Below are 18,216 nucleotides of genomic sequence, written 5' to 3'. Positions count from 1 at the left end.
TTAAGCCACTCTGGCTTGTAGGGTGGATTGTGTTGCATCCTTTCTGGAACAAATTGTGTGGTGTACAGTTAAGGAAACACAAACTGAGTCAAACCAATAAAAAAGCCATTTTCTTTAATGGAAATACCAAAAAAAAAAAAAATTGAACAGATCCTAAATATTACTCTTGTAATTCAGAACGTTGCTTGCACACACTATCCTCTATTTTTTTTTTCCATTTCTTTAGTTTTCTGCTTGCAACCTGCATTCATTAAAACTGTAGTCTATAGCTTTAATTTTAAGTGTACAACATTTTGAGACTTGCTTTGGTCTCTTTGGAAGTAAGCTGGACTTCTCACCTAGGCTAGTCTTCCCATATGAGGAATACTGGCACAAATGAGTTTACCACTGTCCCAGAGGTTTTTACTCTACATTTTTAGTCTGGCTTTGTGAGTATGTCCCAGCTTCGGCTATGGGGTTTGGGGCGGGGTGCTTACAAGCAGTTTCACTGGTTGTAGTCAAATTTCATCTCAAGTACAAGTTGTACACTCAACTGTTCAAGTCATTAGTTTCACCTGTGCTTTTTATCCTCTTGAGAAGTAGCCTTTCAGGAATTTTATGACCTCACTTTGCCTAACATTGCAGGAAACCATAGGAGCAGTGCAAAGCTAAAATGTTAGTAAAGTTTTCTATTTCATGTTTTATTTTGTGCAGATTTCTTAATGCTAGCCAAGTGCTATGATCACACATGTATGTTTCTAACAGTACTAGAAGCAAATTTTCATGTTTTGTTTTCTGTTCACTGAATATTAGCCAAGTGTAAAGTGATGCAAACAATAGCTTAATTTTAAACCAAGTCCAAACACACAACTTTGTTTCCCATTGATTGGGGGCTGAAGGCCTTGACAGGAACTGAATATTAATGTTCACCAGAAGGAATGAAAACATGGCTGCGTAAAGTAAATTTAAATATAGTAGGGTTAATATGTTAAGTGGGTGGTGACAACAGGAGTAGTTAATGACATAAGTGGGTGGTGACAACTAGGATATATCAGGACAAGTTTCTTTAAATCAGTTTTAGACTATAGGGTTGTCCCTTTAAAACTGCACTCTCTTGACCCCATCTTGACTCCATCTACTACCCAAGCAGCTAGGAATCTCTGCAGTCTTAAAAAAAAAAAAAAATGCTTCTCGGCGCCCTTTCCATAAGTGCCGTACAAGTCTGTGTATAATTGGTACCATCTCCAGAGGCTGCTTGCAACCACTTTCAGATATAATTTGGACCAGTGGATAGATCAGGTTTAGCCCTTCTTTGGTTACTGTCCCTAATGGGGGGGTCCTAATGCACAAGATTGTATCCCAACTGTAATATTTTCTTAAGACATTGGCATGCCAGTAGTTTAAATTTGAGTAGTATGGCTAGGCTTACACTGGCTCTTGGTCAGAGAGCCTGTTTAACCTAACCACATATATGAACTTGTTGTATTTGGCATTTAAGAGTTATCCGGTACCAGCTAATTAGTGCTGCATGCTCACCATTTCAAGTTGTGTGCTTCAGTTTTGGTAGAGAATACTGTATTGAACTTAATTTCTGTTGTAACATTAATGGTCACACTTGAAAGTGTACTTTTTGATTGAGCTTTTCTTCCCTATGCCTCCACTGAAAATGGGCTTTGTTCGTTTGGACTCTGCTGTTCTGTAGACAAATATAACTGGTAAGCCTGTGACATTACAGCAGAATGCAGTGACATTGAATCACACATTAGAAATTTGTCCTTAAGATCAAGAAAAATCTCAATTCTGTATACCAACTTTGAGATCACACAACAGTGAGGACAGAACAAACCACTGTACCATAGTCTTGTTCTGGAGAAGAGTGCAGTTTGATCAACTTTCTTTACTTTGATAGAATGACTTCATAAGGTCTGTATCCCCATATGTGTCAAGTTTCTCTTGGAGTTGGTATGTGTATGTATTGTGTTCACATTCAAATATCCCACCTATACTGGGGGTATACTGCTGAGCTCTTGGTTTCCATTTTGGCCATATGTTTAGTGTGAGCTAGTGAGAATGTAGGTTTACTCCATATTGCTTTGTCTTTAGTGTCGAATTTAGCAGCATGAGTAACACTGGTGTTTAAGTTCAGTTGTATGTAACATTTCTGAAATGGGGTGGGGCTTACTTAGCAATAGTTTTCTTTGACCAAACAAAATAAACCTTTTTACTGTGTATTTTAAGCTTCCCTAAAAGTAATTTTAGTGAAGGTACTGGTGGTAGGTGGATTGGACACTAAATTGGCAATGTTTTTTTTTAATGTACATGTAAGTGGTATGCAAGAGCAGCAGGGCTATCAACCTGATGCTGTGAACCTTCGCTGTAGATTACTACTATTGAAGGGATACCCCCACCCCAAGTAGAAAATGGGGTGTTGTGGATAGACTGATAATTAGTGCAGTTTTGTGGATGAGAGATCATGGACTCTCCTAGGCTTATTTGGGCTTGAGAGCTTAATATTGCATCAGTATTGTTAATGGTTAGTATTGAAAGCTCATGTGAGAGTTGTCAGTGCAGTATTCTCATTTCATATTTACCTTTTAGTATATTGTGATTTTTGGCTTTTCCCCTTTATTGTAAATAGTTTTAAAGGAAAATAAAATTTTGTATAAACCTTATATTTCTAGCATTTTACCTGGAATGGCACTTTCATGGGTGATGCACACCTTTGTACTACAAAGCATAATTTTATTTTCTTTTACATTTGATTACCAGGTAAGCCCATTTTCAGTGGAAACCCGGGTAGAAAAGCAACTGCTTACAGTTAGAGTACAGTAAAAAATGATACAAAAGAGTAAGACAGTGATAGGAATTGCTAGCATTTTCTCAACTAGTGCTAGGGTGATCTCACAATTACTGTTCACGTGGGTTTCCTCGCATTCCAAAGACATGTAGTATGTGGATTGGACACCAGGTTGCCTATAGGTGGGCGAGTGTAGTGTAAAACAAGCTAGGGGGTCAACTTTTCCTGTGTAATGGGATGGCCACTTGGCATTGCTGAATGTCCTTTCTTCCCAGGAATACCTAAAAACACAACCTCAGATTGCAGCTTATTTGAAAGGGGCTGGACACCTACTGCATAGTGTCAGTTTTAGGCACAAATTATCAACATGGCTAAAAGTATGCACAAGCTTTTGCTGCAAGAAGTGCCATCATTATGGTGCTGGTTGCATGTATTTGAAAGATGAGATCCTCTCCAAGTAGAAAATTCTGGTCATGAGCATGTCCAATTAACTATTCTGTATCCACATTACGACCCTTTTGGAGCAGAGGTTTAGCCCCTTTCTAGAAAGGCCCGATTCCCCTTCAGCAGCCTCCTTTAGATCTAGATCCACTCAGAGTTTTTCTGAGCTAGACCTAGTGTGTGTTGTGGACCAGCTTCTGGCAGCTAGGAGCCTACCCATTCCAGCAAGATATTCCGTCTCTCCTTGCTCTGAATCTTTTACCACATCTTCCCCCATTTATCCTCTTCAGAATCCACCCTGATCTCTGTACCAATGTCCGTTTTGGTATGTACTGTCTCTGCTCAGACAGCAGTGTTTCACCGACCACCCTTGCTGCATCTATTCTGATTTGAGCTGATGCTTTCTCGAAGCGATGCTTGGACTTGTCTGTACCTTGGTTCCTAGTCCGCCTAATTTTTCTCTGGCACAGTCTTATGTCTATGGTTCTGACTGCTTCCAGATTTCTTGGAACCCCTCAACTGGGGTGGGCTCTTTGGGGTGGGTTGTGACCTTGGTTCTGAGGTTGCCTCCCATTTCCGGGCTCCCATCCCTCCTCGAGTGGGCCTGCTGTACAGGTGATGGAAAGCCTCCTTCATTCCGGAGGCCGTCAGCACCAATGACATCAGTATCAGAAACCTATCTTAGCATGTACCCCTCCCAACCTGCTAAGTTGGGTCCCAGAGCATGGGAGTCACATGAACCCCCTTTGAAGGGAACCCTTTCTCCAGAGTCGTCCTCAGAAGATCCCACTGGAGCACCACCTCGGAAGAAATGGTGCAAGAGGAAGCACCTCGATTCCCTGGTCGAATCTTACAGAAGACACTGTGTTGAGGGAGAAGGGTCCCCATGTTCTCCCCCAGACTGTTTCATTCTGAGACATTCTCAGAATCCTTGAACGGGGGGGGGGTGGAAGTCCTAACCCCACCAGCAGATGGGACTGGCAGAAAATAGTTCCACTGTCCATCCTCCAAACGGAGTCCTGGACCAGGGACAGACTACGGAAGCGGAGCTATGCTTTAGCGGCCTTCGCCATTCGGTTGCTGAATGTTCTGGCACACCTCTCCTCCAAATAGACCTAATTTTCAAAATGTCTTCCTCTTTGGCGGGGGTACGGCCTCATTTTCAAAATGTCTTCCTCTTTGGCGGGGGTACTGCCTGATGAGGTGCGTGACACTGTTGCCTCGCAGCTAGCTACCCTTGAATCTCAAACTCCTTGATGCTTTTGATACCACCAAGGGAGCAGCTCGAGCTGCCGCATCTGGTGTCATGTGACGTAATGCTTGAATGCGGTTGTGTAACTTTGCAGACCCCTTTAAATCTTTTGTCAATGCACTTGATGAATCTGTACTTATTGGACCCAAGCTACGAGAGACTGCACATAGTGAGAGGCAGAAAGACCTTGTCTGCTTTGGCATATGCTTTTCCAACCCCCCCCAGAGGTGTTACTGCAGGAACCAGAAGGGAGGAAAGATGTGGTTCAAGAAATCCAGAGTATCCTTTAGTGGCACTCGTGAACAATCCCCCTGGGGCAGAGGGGGCAACTCGTATGGAAGACTCCCTTTTTGGGGTGGGGGGGTCCACGTAACCAGGGTGCCAGAGAATCTTTCTCTGGCAGACCCTACCAGTGCTCCTGAGCAGTGGCCTGATTGCTTTCCTCTGGAAGTAGTCGGGGGGGGGGGGGTGTTTTTCTCTAAATCTACCAGCCTGGCAGCTTATTGCTACCAATGTTTGGGTGCATAGAATGATACCCAGAGGCTACCAAATACCATTCGATTCAACTCCCAGACCCATCAAATGAATCCCCGATGTACCACCCAATCAGACAGAATTAGCAGCCTTAGAAATAGAAAAGCTGCCAAGAAAGTCATCCAACCTGACCCACCAGACAAAACAGGGTCCGGGTTTTACTCAGATGTTCTTTAGTGCCCAAAAAGACACGGGACTGGAGACCAATCCTGGATCTCGGCCTGCTAAACAAATTTATCAAACTTCAAAAATTCCGGATGGTGTCAGTACAGTCCATTCTGTCCTTCCTAGGGTGGGGGGGGGGGGCAATTGTATGTGCTCTATAGACTTCCAGGATGCGTACTACCACATAAAGGCGGATCACCACTCCAGGAGGTTTCCCCACTTCCGGCTGGGAGCCAATCACTACTAGTTAAGCGCACTGCCATTTGGTCTCTCGACAGCCCCAAGTGTTCACCAAATGTATGGCAGTTGCAGTAGCTCATGTTTGACTACAGGGGTTCTGGGTGTTTCCCTATCTAGACTGGCTCCTTACTGCTCCGACCAAGAATCTCCTAGTCCGCAGCCTCTTACAGTAAGGTATCGCTCTTCGCTTGAGGATTACAATCAACAAAGGCAAATCTCAGATGTCCCCAATGAAGACATGAATTTATTGGAGTGGTCTATGACACAACATCCATTCAAGCTTCTCTCTCCCCTCACTGGCTTTTGAAAATAAGACACCAAATCCAAGACCACCTTCCTCGCGTATGTACCAGCACGTCTTGTACTGCAACTCTTGCTCTCCATGGCAGCTGCCATTACGTTAGTACCACTGATACTGCACATGAGAATCCTGCAGTGACTCATTTCCACACAATGGTCGTTAACCCACCCACTCAACCACATAACGCCTTACAAACCATTGCAAGGAAGAAATGCTATGGTGGACGAAGCCACAAACGAGTCTTTGGTGTTGACTGTTCTGTCTTCCCCAACCCATGGCCACGGTGACCACGGACGCTTCACTGTTAGGTGGGGGGGGGGCATTTCGGGCAGATCTGTTAGTGTTGCAAGCGTTCCATGCATCCCTACCCTCTGGGACCATTGCAATTCAGTCAGACATGTCAGTTGTCTGGTATATCAACAAGTAAGGCGGAACCAGATCTTGCCCCCTGTGTCTGGAAGCCATGAGGATTTTGCACTGGGCGATGGCTTCCAATTGCCTTCTTATAGCAACGCGCATTCCCGGGAGTTCCAAACTTATTGCAGACAATCTGAGCAGGAACATCCTGGTTCGCCTCGAGTGGTCACTCAACCCTGTAATAAGAGTTTTTGGCTTGCGCGAGCTGGGAAACTGCCATATTGCTTCTGAGGATGGAACCAAGGTCCTATTTGTAATGAATGAACAAAGATCTACAACACAGATGGAACGGATATGGTCATACGCAACTTCTTTTTGTTTCTCTGAAAAGGAGTGTGTGAATTGGTGTAAGATGTAATTTAATGTCTGTATTAACAGCAAGTAAGTTTGTCTGAATTAGGAAGTTAAACTATGAAGGTTGCATACCATGCAATGTTCAATCGTTGTATGGTGCGTGTGGTTGCATAATACTCGCATAAGAGTTTATATTTTAAGGTTTGCAGTGTGCTGGGCTTTCCTTTTCTGATTGGTGTGTTTGGTAGCGTACGCAGGTGGGGAGGGGTAGGTTTATTAAAACCACTTGCTGTTTTCTTTTGGAGTATAGAAGACTAAAGGTGTTCGTTGTCCTATAAATGTTGAAACTTAATACGTTGCTGTTGTATATACTTTGTTCTGTATTGTATTGCAAGCTTCAAAAAGCATATTGTGCTTTCCTTTTGTTTGGCAGCGTACATAGGGAGGGGGGTAGGCTTATTAAAAATAGTTTCCGTTCTGTTTGGACCATGGAAGACTAAATGGTGTTATTTTATAAATGTAGAAAAGTTAAAACATTACTGTTTTATATATTTTTCTATGTCTACACATGCAGCGAACAAGTTTCAGCAGATGGGGTTGAAAAGTATAATGACAACCACACACCGCCGGCATCCTTGACAACACGTTATTTAACTGAGAATGGAATGTTGTCGAATGCCTTGAGTGCTGACAGTGTGTAGTTGTGATAATACGCAAGCACCCTTTTAATTCTATGGATTTGCTTTGTTTAATCGTGGCAGAACATATGCAACATGGCCCTCAAGTTTGTGCAGGTTTGCCGCCATGGCTTTTGTTGACAGATATTGCTTGACTGAAGTGTTTTGGTCTGTAGTCCTTTACCAGGTAAATGTGGCAATTCCTGGTTAGTGAGTGGGGGGGTCACTTTATCCTTTAACTGCAAGAAAAAAAAACAGTAAGAGCTTTGTGTGTAGTATCTTAAATTTGTAGCAGAGGTCCATGGGATATATGCAAATAAGACCAAATATTTATAGCTGTATTTGGGCTAATAAATCAACCCCATCTGGCCTGGACTATTTTTTGGACTTCTCACCTCTTAATACAGTACATAGGTTCATAGATTACTAGGCCAACTGTTTTAAGAGCTTTTTGCATAAGGGACATAGACTGCCTTTTGGTAATGTTTTGGAAACTGTTTGAAATGAAGCTTGTCTGTAAATGTTAAAATGCCTCCAAAGTGTCCCAAGAAAACTCTGGTCTTATGGGAAGGGGGCTTTCTAAACCCCCCCCCCCCCCCCGCTTGAGAGTTGCAGCCTTTCATCTCCTGTTCTGAAAGTGTCAATTGTGGTGGTAAGGCATGAATGTGTCCAGGTGGCTTGTGGTCCAGAATCTGTCCCACCAAAGCATATGTTCTTCGTGTTTCACTGTTGCGGTCATTACATTTGGGTAATCTGCTGGCAGGTTGCTGAATAACAAAGTCTTGGGTCCTGTGTCGGTTGCGGTCTCCTCTTCCATGACGTCAGGGATATAAAACATGCAGCAAACGCCATTTTAGTCTGTCTTGCTGCACGGTGCCTGAAACAGTTCAAGTGCAGGTCGGCTGACTCCTGAAACTTTCGCATTCGAGTTTCAGAACCGAAGTCTTCAAACTAAAGCCAAGTACCCTGTTGGGGAAACTTTTTTTTCTTGCTCCTTACCGATGTCTGTAAAAGTTAATGATTTCATTACTTGTGGGAAGCAAGTACCCCATAAGGATTTTCATTTGTACTGTATTCTTTGCCTAGGCCCAGCTCACAACGTGTCTTGCTGTCAGTTTTGCGCTAGATTAACCAACGCACTATTAAGCGTCTGTATGTTTTTGCTTCTAAATATTTTGGTTCAAGATTTAATTATCCTGAAATGTCTGTTAGCAATCAGACTACTGGAATTCACAAAAAAACGCAAAGAAAGACGGACCATCGAGGTCCAAAGCCAACAAAGTTTCGCCTAACCCAGTCGCCGGTACGCAGTGAGGCGCTTTCCGATTCCCTGATACCCGCTACTTTTGAGTCGCAGGCCTTTACTGAGACCCGTTCGGAGTCCGGTGTGCCACAAGATTCTGAGTATTGAACCCGCGGATGTCTCTCCCTTGGATGGGTCTGGGGCTGCTGAGCAGGCACCGGCTTCTGAGGCTGTTTTCAGGCCTCAGCATTTTTATGTTGAACAGATGCTAGCCTCAAAAATAAGGTAAACATCTGTCTAAAAAACCGACACGAGCCACGTGCTCGGACCCCTATGCCTAAAAAACAGGTGTATCAAAATGGCTGGGGATTTAATTACCTTGATCAGGGGGTCCCAACCCCCCCCCCCCCCCCCACACACACACCCTTGCTAAGAGGCCTAGGCAAGGCACTGATTATGAATCTTCTGATCAGGTTTTCATTTCTTCTGATAGGAATTTTCTATTCCACCCTATGTGGATTCTGATGCAGAGGAATCCATCCCATCTGCATCTCCTCCTGAGGATTACTTTTTGGAGAGACTTTGCATACTTTAAGGGAACATTTTCACTGGGAGAGTTGGGACTTCTCTGAATCAAAAAAGAGGCTTGGGGATTTACTTCCTCAGCATAGGCCTTTGGCAATACCTCCTATATTAGACATGGCTCCTGATTCCCTGCCTCTGGCTCCTAGTAAGCCAGACAGATATTACAGGGATCCTGACTCCCATAAATTTCTATTCAACAAGCCTGCTGCTGATCCTGAGACTTTCAAGGGGTCCCAAGGGTGTAAAGGCCTCTACAGACAAAAATCCTTCCCCCTCTGACAGATTCCAGGGCACTGGATAGATGAGGAAAGAATGTTTAATACGTCTGCAACCTTGGCAATCGGGGCCTTAAGCTGCCAGTTTCATATGCTTAAATATCAACCGCATGTTATGGGTTTACTGAGACAATTATTTCTGATTGTGTGGACAATAGTTAACAGGAATTTATTGCATTCAGAACAGGTTGGAAAGCATACTTTGCAAAGTGGTTTTGATTCCTTGGAGGTTTCTTGTAGGGCCGCTGTTGCTGGATCTGTGATTAGAAGTGCCTGGCTGAAGGAGCAAAATCTGCCTGATCATGTTAAAGCTAAATTGTTGGATGCCCCTTTGCAGCATGATACTCTGGTAATAAGGCAGAAGAGGTTTTAAAGAAAATGGAAGACAAAGCTAAATCTATGCAAACAAAGATTTCTTGCAAGTGCAGCCACCCAGGTTCAGTAGACACTGGCCTACTAAAAATTGGTCCTTTCCTGTGTCCAACAGAGCCACTCGGCAAATCCAGGCGCTCAAAAGGCTCCAGATACCAATCACAGGGTTCTTGCAGGTCAAAGCAGTGGGGTGCCTCCACCTCCAAAACTGGAGGAAACAAAGCACAACCCTGCAGTAAGCAGTCTCGATTTTCCTCTACCATCACCAAGCACTTACTGTTGGCAGCCCTCTTGGGGGGGGAGCTAGCACTTCATACTCATAATTGGCAGTTAATTACCCAGGACAAGTGGGTATTAAACGTAGTATCCCAGGGGTACAGATTTCATTTCCATACTTTGCCAGTTCCAACAGATGGCTGGATCTGCCACAAAACCAGTGGGCAGAGGCCCAGAAACAAGTCATGTCCCTCATGGATATGGGGGCTATTCAGCCGGTACCAGAAAAGAAAAAAAGGACAAGGTTTTTATTCAAGACTTTTCCTGGTACCCACAAAAGACAATTCATGACGTCCAATACTGGATTTTTCGATTTTGAACACGTTCCTGGACATTCCAAAATGCTGACTTTACAACAGCTACTGCCTATGCTAGGCAGGAATGCTTGGTTAGTAACTTAGACTTGAGGCATACCTGCATATCCCAATAAGGGAATCCTGCAGAAGATACCTCCGCTTCAAAGCAGGTTTTTTTCATTACCAATTCTCTTCACTGCCTTTTGGCTTATCTGTTGCACTCGGGGTCTTTACAAAGTGCCTGGCACCAGTAATTCAAATTTATCCTTATCTGGACGACTCTCATTCAAGCGGAGGACAAAGTCACTCTTCTTTAACATCTGGCGTTTGAAAAGGCTTCTAGCATGCCTGGGGTACACCATAAACAAAATCACAAAAGGTACCCTCTCAAATTACATTCCTGGGTGCAAGCTTGAATACAACTGCCCAGATGGCTTACCTTAAGCCAGACAAAGGTAACTGACAACCTACTTCAAACAAATGGCAACAAATCTGCAAGACAAATTCTGCAGGCTTTGGGGTTCATGGCATCCTGTATTCTAATTCCATATGCGAGACTGCATATTAGGAAACTTCAATGGTACCTAAAAAGTTTATGGAGTCAACATGGTCACTGTCTGGAAACAATGATTCCTCTCATTCCCTCCCTACAACAGGAGTTTCTTTGGTGGGCAGAGACATGTCACCAAAACAAGGGGCTGTCATTCACTCAAACCCACCCCCCCACACTGGTACAAATCTTGCAGCATGGCTGATATGATGTATGTCATTTTGGAAGCCAGAAGGCCTAGTACTAGAAAGTCTTATGCTGAAAAATGGAAGAGATTCTGTGCTTGGAACCCAGCACAAGGAACAGACACAGCAAAGCCCAATATTCCTCAGATTTTACAATATTTGACAGATTTTACAATACTTAACTGAGATGCTTGATAAAGGCCCATCTTCAATAAAAATCCATGCATCTTCCTTCTCTGCTCATTACAACACAGAGAGCCTCCCCTGTTTTCTCATCCTCTGCTTAAGCAGTATCTTGGAGGAGCCAAAAATTAAGGCCTCCCCAGAAGTTCACAAACTCCTGCACGGGACCTCAGTTTTGTGCTGGAAAAACTCACCTTGCCTCCTTTTGAACCAGCAGCTACATTTTGTTTGTGCCTTTCGGCTTTTCCCGGTTAGGGGTCGCCACAGCGGAACTCCGGTCTGCTAATTGATTGGTAGTTGATTTTTACCTGCCGAGTTACCAGCCCTGATGCACAACCTTCAACGAAGATATGCCCATTCATGCATGTCTCCACGCAGAAGACGCTCTGAGAATTGAACCGGACAGCGTCTTGCTGTGAGGCGACAACGCTACCGCAGCACCACCACCGTGGATTTTTGAACCAGATATAAAATTTCTGTCTTGGGAAAACAGCTTTTCTCTTGGCAGTCACTTCAGCAAGAAGGTTTTCAGAACTGCAGGCTCTCATGGCAGTGGAGCCTTTTATTATGTTTTACCCGGGCAGGGTTTATGCCTAAGGTGGTATCCAGTGTGGCTCTTAACCAGACCATTCACTTGCCAACTTTTTACCCAAATCCGCAGAATAAGGGGGAGCTGATCCTGCATTCATTGGACGTACACAGACAATTAAGATTCTACTTAAACAGGGCCAAATCGCTAAAAGTCTGAGCAACTACTGGTAGCATTTGCTGCAGGGTCAAGGGGGAAGGCTATATCAAAGCAGACTATTACTAAGTGGATAAGCCACTGCATTAATTTCTGCTACTTACACCATGGTAAACCTGTGCCCAAGGGGATCCACATTCCACCAGGGCTGCCTCTACTTCAGCAGCTTTTCTCAGAGGGTTTCCAACCAAAGACATTCTAGAAGCTGCTAATTGGAGCTCTGGTCATACCTTGACAAAGCATTATTTTCCTCTTCTCCAAATCCAGGGCAGGCTTTGCCACTGCAGTTCTGCATGGTCTTATAGCTGCCCCTAATGCTGTTTAGTTCCATCCTCCCATCCATATCTTTGGGTTTCTACCCAAATGTAATGACTGCAACAGTGAAACATGAAGAACATAGTACAGTTGTGTACACTTACCATAAATGTAGATGTTAGTGTATTCACTGCTGCAGTCTGGGTTACCCACCCGCTATCCCCCTTTCTATATCTTTTTCTTTCCTTCACTATACACTAAAGGCTTTGTGGTGTATTTGCTTTTAGATGAAGGTAAAGTTTGTTGCCTATTCCCCATTTAGGGGGCACCTGACAGCTGGGGCAAGAAACTGAATAAAATGGCATTGGCTGCATGTTTTATACCCCTGATGGCCTGATGTCATGGAAGAGGAGACGGGGACCCAAGACTTTGTTCAGGCTGACTGAGGGCAACCTGCCAGCAGATTACCCAAATGTAATGACTGCAACAGTGAATACACTAACATCTACATTTATGTTAAGTGTACACAACTGTACTTTTTAACCAGTGTCTGTCTACTCCTTTGCGTATTTGACTTGTAGTTTGACCCCAACTGTGCTGCTTAAGGTATGGTCCCAGAACCAAAAAGGTTGGATATCCCCACGTCGGCCTGTGAGAATTGCTGAATAGCATGTACTTCGGCGGGTGGATTTCCATCCTTACAAGAAGGGTGAAGTACCATTTAAATAAGTGTCACTGTAGATCAGATGTAATTTGAGTAAATGTAATTGTGCTAGTTTTTGAAGTTGTTTGTAGTACAATAGGGTATGCACAAGTCAGATTTCATGCACACCAACAAGCATCTGTTATAGCTGGGGATTTATATGACCAAATGGTCAGTGGCCAAACCCTTTCAAAATTTTTATTAATATCTGGTGATGAGCACTTGGTTCAATATTGGTTAAGACTTGCTAAAATTATTGGGTAAGAAATTGTAATTTTTAATTTTCTTACACTTGTTCCCCTGCCCCTTTCCATTGTCATTTATTTTACATTTGTTGACCAGGATAGTCCAACTGGATGCATGTCAATTTTCAGCGGAGGCCCGGGGAGAAAAGCTCCAGGGTAAGCATATACAGCATTACATAATACCAGCATTACATATTACAGACTATTTACAGAGATTACATAAGTTAAAAAAGTTCCACAGGTTAGAGTTAATCCTGAGCGTAAGTCAGGATAAAATTACACAGTAAACTGGTTAACAGATTTTTACACATTCTAGAGAGAGTTAGCCAGGCTTGATTGACATAGCCAGTTAAGTGGCAAATGTTGTTTGAGTCTAGTTTTAAATTGACCTAAGGTGGAAAGTAAGGTAATGTCAGCTGGAAGAGAGTTCCAGGATCTACTTAGTTTGCAGAGAGAGTCACCAGCTGTGGTAATCTTGCTAGTCTGAATTAGTAGTTTTAGAGGATCGAAGCAGTCTAGGATTGTTATAGGGCGTGATAATATTTTTAAGTGCAGAAGTACTCTGGATTATGGAGGAGTTTATAGGCCATAATAAGTTGGTTATACTGGATTAGGCTGGATAGTTCAAGCCACCCAAGCTGATTTAGATTGATGCAATGATGTGTCCTAAATATATATATATGTGTGTATATATAGTTTAAGTCATGGGGGGGGGGCAGTGCTTTCTACTGTGCTGCATACCCTTTTCTTTAGTTGCCACACCATTTGATTCATTACAGCCAAGTGTATTTCTGGTGTTTCTGTAGTTCGCATACTGTCTGTTGGTGTCAACTATCTTCATATTTGCAGTAATTCCAAAACCATGTTACATAGAAGGTAGCAGAATTTATTTTTAAGCATACGTGATGCCAAACGGTTGACACCCCCATGTACTGGAGGGAACTAGTTAGTATCTGTTTCCATTTTGGTATTCATAATTGCTGTTGGTTGCATTTTGGATATGTGCCTTAAGTGGTGGTTGTAACCACTGCTTTTCTGTCCTATCCATATGCACGTTTTGTACCCTTGCACTTGTATCTGCACCTGTCACAAAGTGGTGATTTTATCACTTTTTACAGATGTTCTGTGTTCTCCATGGTAAGTTTTTATTTTGTCGCAAAGTTTTATTTTGTAAGTGCTTTGATTTTTACATTTTTTTGTGCTGTTTCTATAAAAGTGCCTGTTTCATTTGGCATTTCGTTGTAGCATTGTTGCAATGTGTTCAGTGTAAGAAAGGTTAACATTGAAGACTAATTGTAGGTACAGTATTGAATGCATGCAACCTCTGCACAGTTAACGCCTATTAATCACGGGGGTCAGATTTCTAGAGCTTGAACAGCGAAGCAGAGTTCTTAATTTGGAAAACAGTTAACTGTTACATTTTTTAGTTTATTCAGATATTCCTTAAAATAATGTGTCAGATGGCCATTAACAAAAATTGAAGGAAGCTAAGTACTGATTGATGCTGATAGTCAAAAGCAGGAGTTAGCTGAGAGGAAGTGCCATAGGAAACTATTTTCTCATAAGGATTTTTCTGTCCCACTGAAATGACATCAGGAAGGGTGAGGGCATTGACTGTAAAACAGTCATGCAACCTGTGGAATCCCTTTCAGATAATTTTGGCGTACAACAAATTACAATAACCACTTTGATAGAGATGGAGATAACTGAAAACTTTAGCATATTGTGAACTTTTTATGTGCAGTTCTTTAACAGGGCAGGTATTGGGTGACTGCATAATTTCATTGTGATTCAGTTATGTACTAAAATGTGTGTACGCTCTGCTGTTTTGCCATTTATATGGGGAAGTAAAATGTATTTCACCCCCTTAGATTGTAAAATTGTTGGCGAAACTTCAGGAATTCACTTCACGTTCACAAGGGAAGGCAGACCAAGTGGCGAGGCATTTGTTGAAATGGAATCTGATGAGGACTTGAAGTTAGCACTGAAAAAAGACAGAGAAACAATGGGCCACAGATACGTCGAAGGTATTTTGAGGTTGTTGTGTATATTTATTTAACGTGGGTTTTTTGACTGCTTATGTCTTAAAGGTATCCGTTTGCATACGACCCATACAGTTCATTGTCTGGGTGGTGGCTTTTAGTTTTGCTGTTAAACTGTTAAAATTGTATTGAGTTTGGCTATGTAGAAAGTCATTCGAGGGTAGTAATCGTATGGTAAATGTTTGAGGATTTCTTGGGAAAAACTGCACTCTAATGACTACTTTTTTATTCAGTGTTTAAATCTAACAATGTTGAAATGGACTGGGTTTTGAAGCATACTGGTCCCGACAGCCCCGATTCTGCTAATGACGGCTTTGTTCGTCTAAGAGGTTTGCCGTTTGGCTGTAGCAAAGAAGAAATTGTTCAGTTCTTTGGAGGTATGTGCAGTTGATGGTATTGGAATTTTGTGCATAAAGTGATTAACATGTTCATTTTCATGTTGTGGTCTGAAGTGTTTTGCTGATTCAGTTAATGTATGCATTTTTGTGTAGTATTACATTCTGAAAGATTATTCAGTGTTTAGCAAAGTGTTAAGAAAAAGGAGGGTGTGGTATGCACTTAAGTGTAGGACTCCTCCTGGTGTTGCTGCTGGGTACCTTTGGGTATTTAGTGGCACTTAATTTTGGAGCTTAGTTGCATGTCAACAGCCATATCTTAACGGAGTAGTGCATGATACTGAAATACATTAAACACTAGACAGGAAGACACTAAATGGATTTTCATTTTGTATGTAGAATTAGAAATGTGACTCTCTGAAATTAATTGTATCCGATTTATAGCTCAGAAAAACAGATGTTTGTAATGGCTTGTATTTGCGCTTACACTGGTCCTGAAAATTACCCAGGTGCAGCACATCACTTAATTTCCATTGGGTATTTTCTATTTGAAATTAAATGGCAAGTAGATAAGCTGCCATTGTATGTGCTTGCTTATTTTTTGTGAATTATTTTAAGTGTAAAGCAGCAGTATATTTAGTATGCAGACTAATGAACTAGATTAACCATTATGCCTTCAGATGACAATGTGCAAGGTGCTTACCTTACAAACACAAGGTTCAGGGTTTGATCCTCACATAGGGTAATTGGCTAGGCTTAAAATGTCCCACAGGGACAAGTTAGCCTTAGTGCTAATCTGTGAACGTATGAATAGGTTGCATGTCTTTGTCCTGTGGGCAAGGGGGTTTTAGGCTAAGAAGGAATTGGAGCTAGCCTGAGACTGGAAGTTCTTGCCTTTGAGAATAAGAGAGGAACTGGTGAATGCCTGGCTGCTGACATGGTCACTGTGGCTACCTGTGGTGTGCTAGGACCCAAAGTATTTCACCCAGATAAGCACATCTGCCATAGTGCCATTTAAAATTGTTAGCAGCATGGGTTGTGTAAGGGTTTTATGTAGCTTTCAGTGACTGAGTTAAAACTTGGAAGTTTGGTTAACTAGTTCTGCTGGCTCTGATAGTTTAGGGGGTTCCAGGGCTGCTTAATTCATGAACTGATAAGGCCAGTCAGCTTCAGAAGTGTTAAATGGAGTGGAGGGATATGCTGGTTGAAAAGTTGGGGATGGCTACCCATCACATCTGTGTGAATGTTAGGGCCACCATATGTCAAAAGTTGTGGCTTTCTCTTGGGCCTTGCTTATTAAAAACGTTTCCATCCCCATAGTCCTTGCTGAATTAAAAAAAATAAAATAAAAAAAATTACCATTTGCTGCTCATTGTGGGCATTGCTTAGTTGAGAAAGGAAAGGCATTACCAAAATAGCGTTTTGAACGTTTAACATCTTGGTTTGCTGCTAATGGGGTAGTGTGGAGCTGCACCTGCCATCCAGTTAAGAATTCTGCTGACTGTGCATAATATGCATTTCTTTGTTGGGGTAGGGGCTGAAGGCAGACCTTAATGTGTTACTGCTGGTGGTCTATTTTGCAAAAATTTATTCAGCATGACTTGCCAAGATGCACCCACGTTTTGTGGCAGTTATGCATTCTGTGCTGTATTAGAGCATTTATTGCCATTATTGGGGGGATTGCTGTACAACACTTGAGTTAATAGCAATGATGATTTTAGAAATACAGCATTGATGTGCCTTTTTTCTTCTAGAGCTACATACAACAAAATTGGTGTGGCAGAAGTTTGCAAACTGAATTACTGCTGTTTGAAAGAATTGTTAATGTAATGTTTTTTATTGCAGAAATGACTGTTTAAGTGAAACATGATCAAAATTCTGGTTTTTATAAAGCATTAAGTTTTAACTGGGTTTGTGATTTTAATATTTCCCCCTACTGGGGTTTTGTCCTTGGGTTGAAGGGTTGGAAATCGTGCCAAATGGGATAACATTGCCGGTGGACTTCCAGGGGAGGAGTACGGGGGAGGCCTTCGTGCAGTTTGCTTCACAGGAAATAGCTGAAAAGGCTCTAAAGAAACACAAGGAAAGAATAGGGCACAGGTGGGGATGGATGGTTGGTTGGATAAATCGCTTTTCTTATGGTATATACTAACACTATTAAATCCATAATCTCTCAGTCTCTGAAGTAAAATTCTTGTAGGTTTTAAGATTGGAATATTTATATTTTTTTTAACTATTCATAAACTATTGGTAAACATGCTGTGGACAGTTCTCCTAGGCATGTAGGTCTTTGCCGTTGACTTAACAAATATATTTTAGTGTGATGGCATGGCCCTATATATAGAGGGCCATGTAGGAGAGACTGTGGCTTTAATTTCTGACATATAAAATTTGATAAATTTTACATTGCCATAAGAAAATGCAACCATTTTCTACACTTTTAAATTTTCAATTTATTGAGAATCTTTATATTACAACAATTCTACATCTAAATAAAGATGTGGTATTTAATGTATGTTAAAACTTTCATTTGTTTGCTTTTGTTGCATATCTGTCTGTACACAGAAAAAACTGCAGCTAGTGTGGCTTTTAACCTTTTACCCTGAACAGGTACAGGTTATATACCTACATCCGCTGTGCTGTGTATGAAATGTGCAATATGATCACTCTAAAGTGAAATTTTCATTTGATTTTTTTTCTTTTCTGGTCTTTAACACATTGGGATGTCTTTCAGTACCTGTGTGACTTCATGCAGTCATTCCTGGTGTCTGAGTAAATTTTTTGGCAGATATCCCTTCCCTCTGTTGGTTGGAGATGCTGCGACTGGCT

General features: G+C 42.1%; 1 protein-coding gene across 6 annotated transcripts in view; it reads left to right on the top strand.

Annotated features, from left to right (window-relative positions):
- HNRNPH1 (heterogeneous nuclear ribonucleoprotein H1) overlaps positions 1-18,216 on the top strand; it is a 251,741-nt gene that overhangs the window by 4,951 nt on the left and 228,574 nt on the right. For all 6 annotated transcript variants that reach the window (XM_044069387.1, XM_044069389.1, XM_044069385.1 and 3 more), the window contains 3 exons: positions 14,882-15,037; positions 15,286-15,429; positions 17,349-17,487. In XM_044069387.1, coding sequence (XP_043925322.1) covers positions 14,882-15,037; positions 15,286-15,429; positions 17,349-17,487 — 439 coding nt within the window. The remainder of the gene's footprint in view (positions 1-14,881; positions 15,038-15,285; positions 15,430-17,348; positions 17,488-18,216) is intronic.

This window comes from Protopterus annectens, chromosome 4.part0, assembly GCF_019279795.1.
Source record: "Protopterus annectens isolate FY-2018-M chromosome 4.part0, PAN1.0, whole genome shotgun sequence".
NCBI classification, from domain to species: Eukaryota; Metazoa; Chordata; order Ceratodontiformes; family Protopteridae; genus Protopterus; species Protopterus annectens.
Note: the sequence above shows the minus strand (reverse complement) of the source record. Positions and strands in the feature narration are given on the sequence as shown.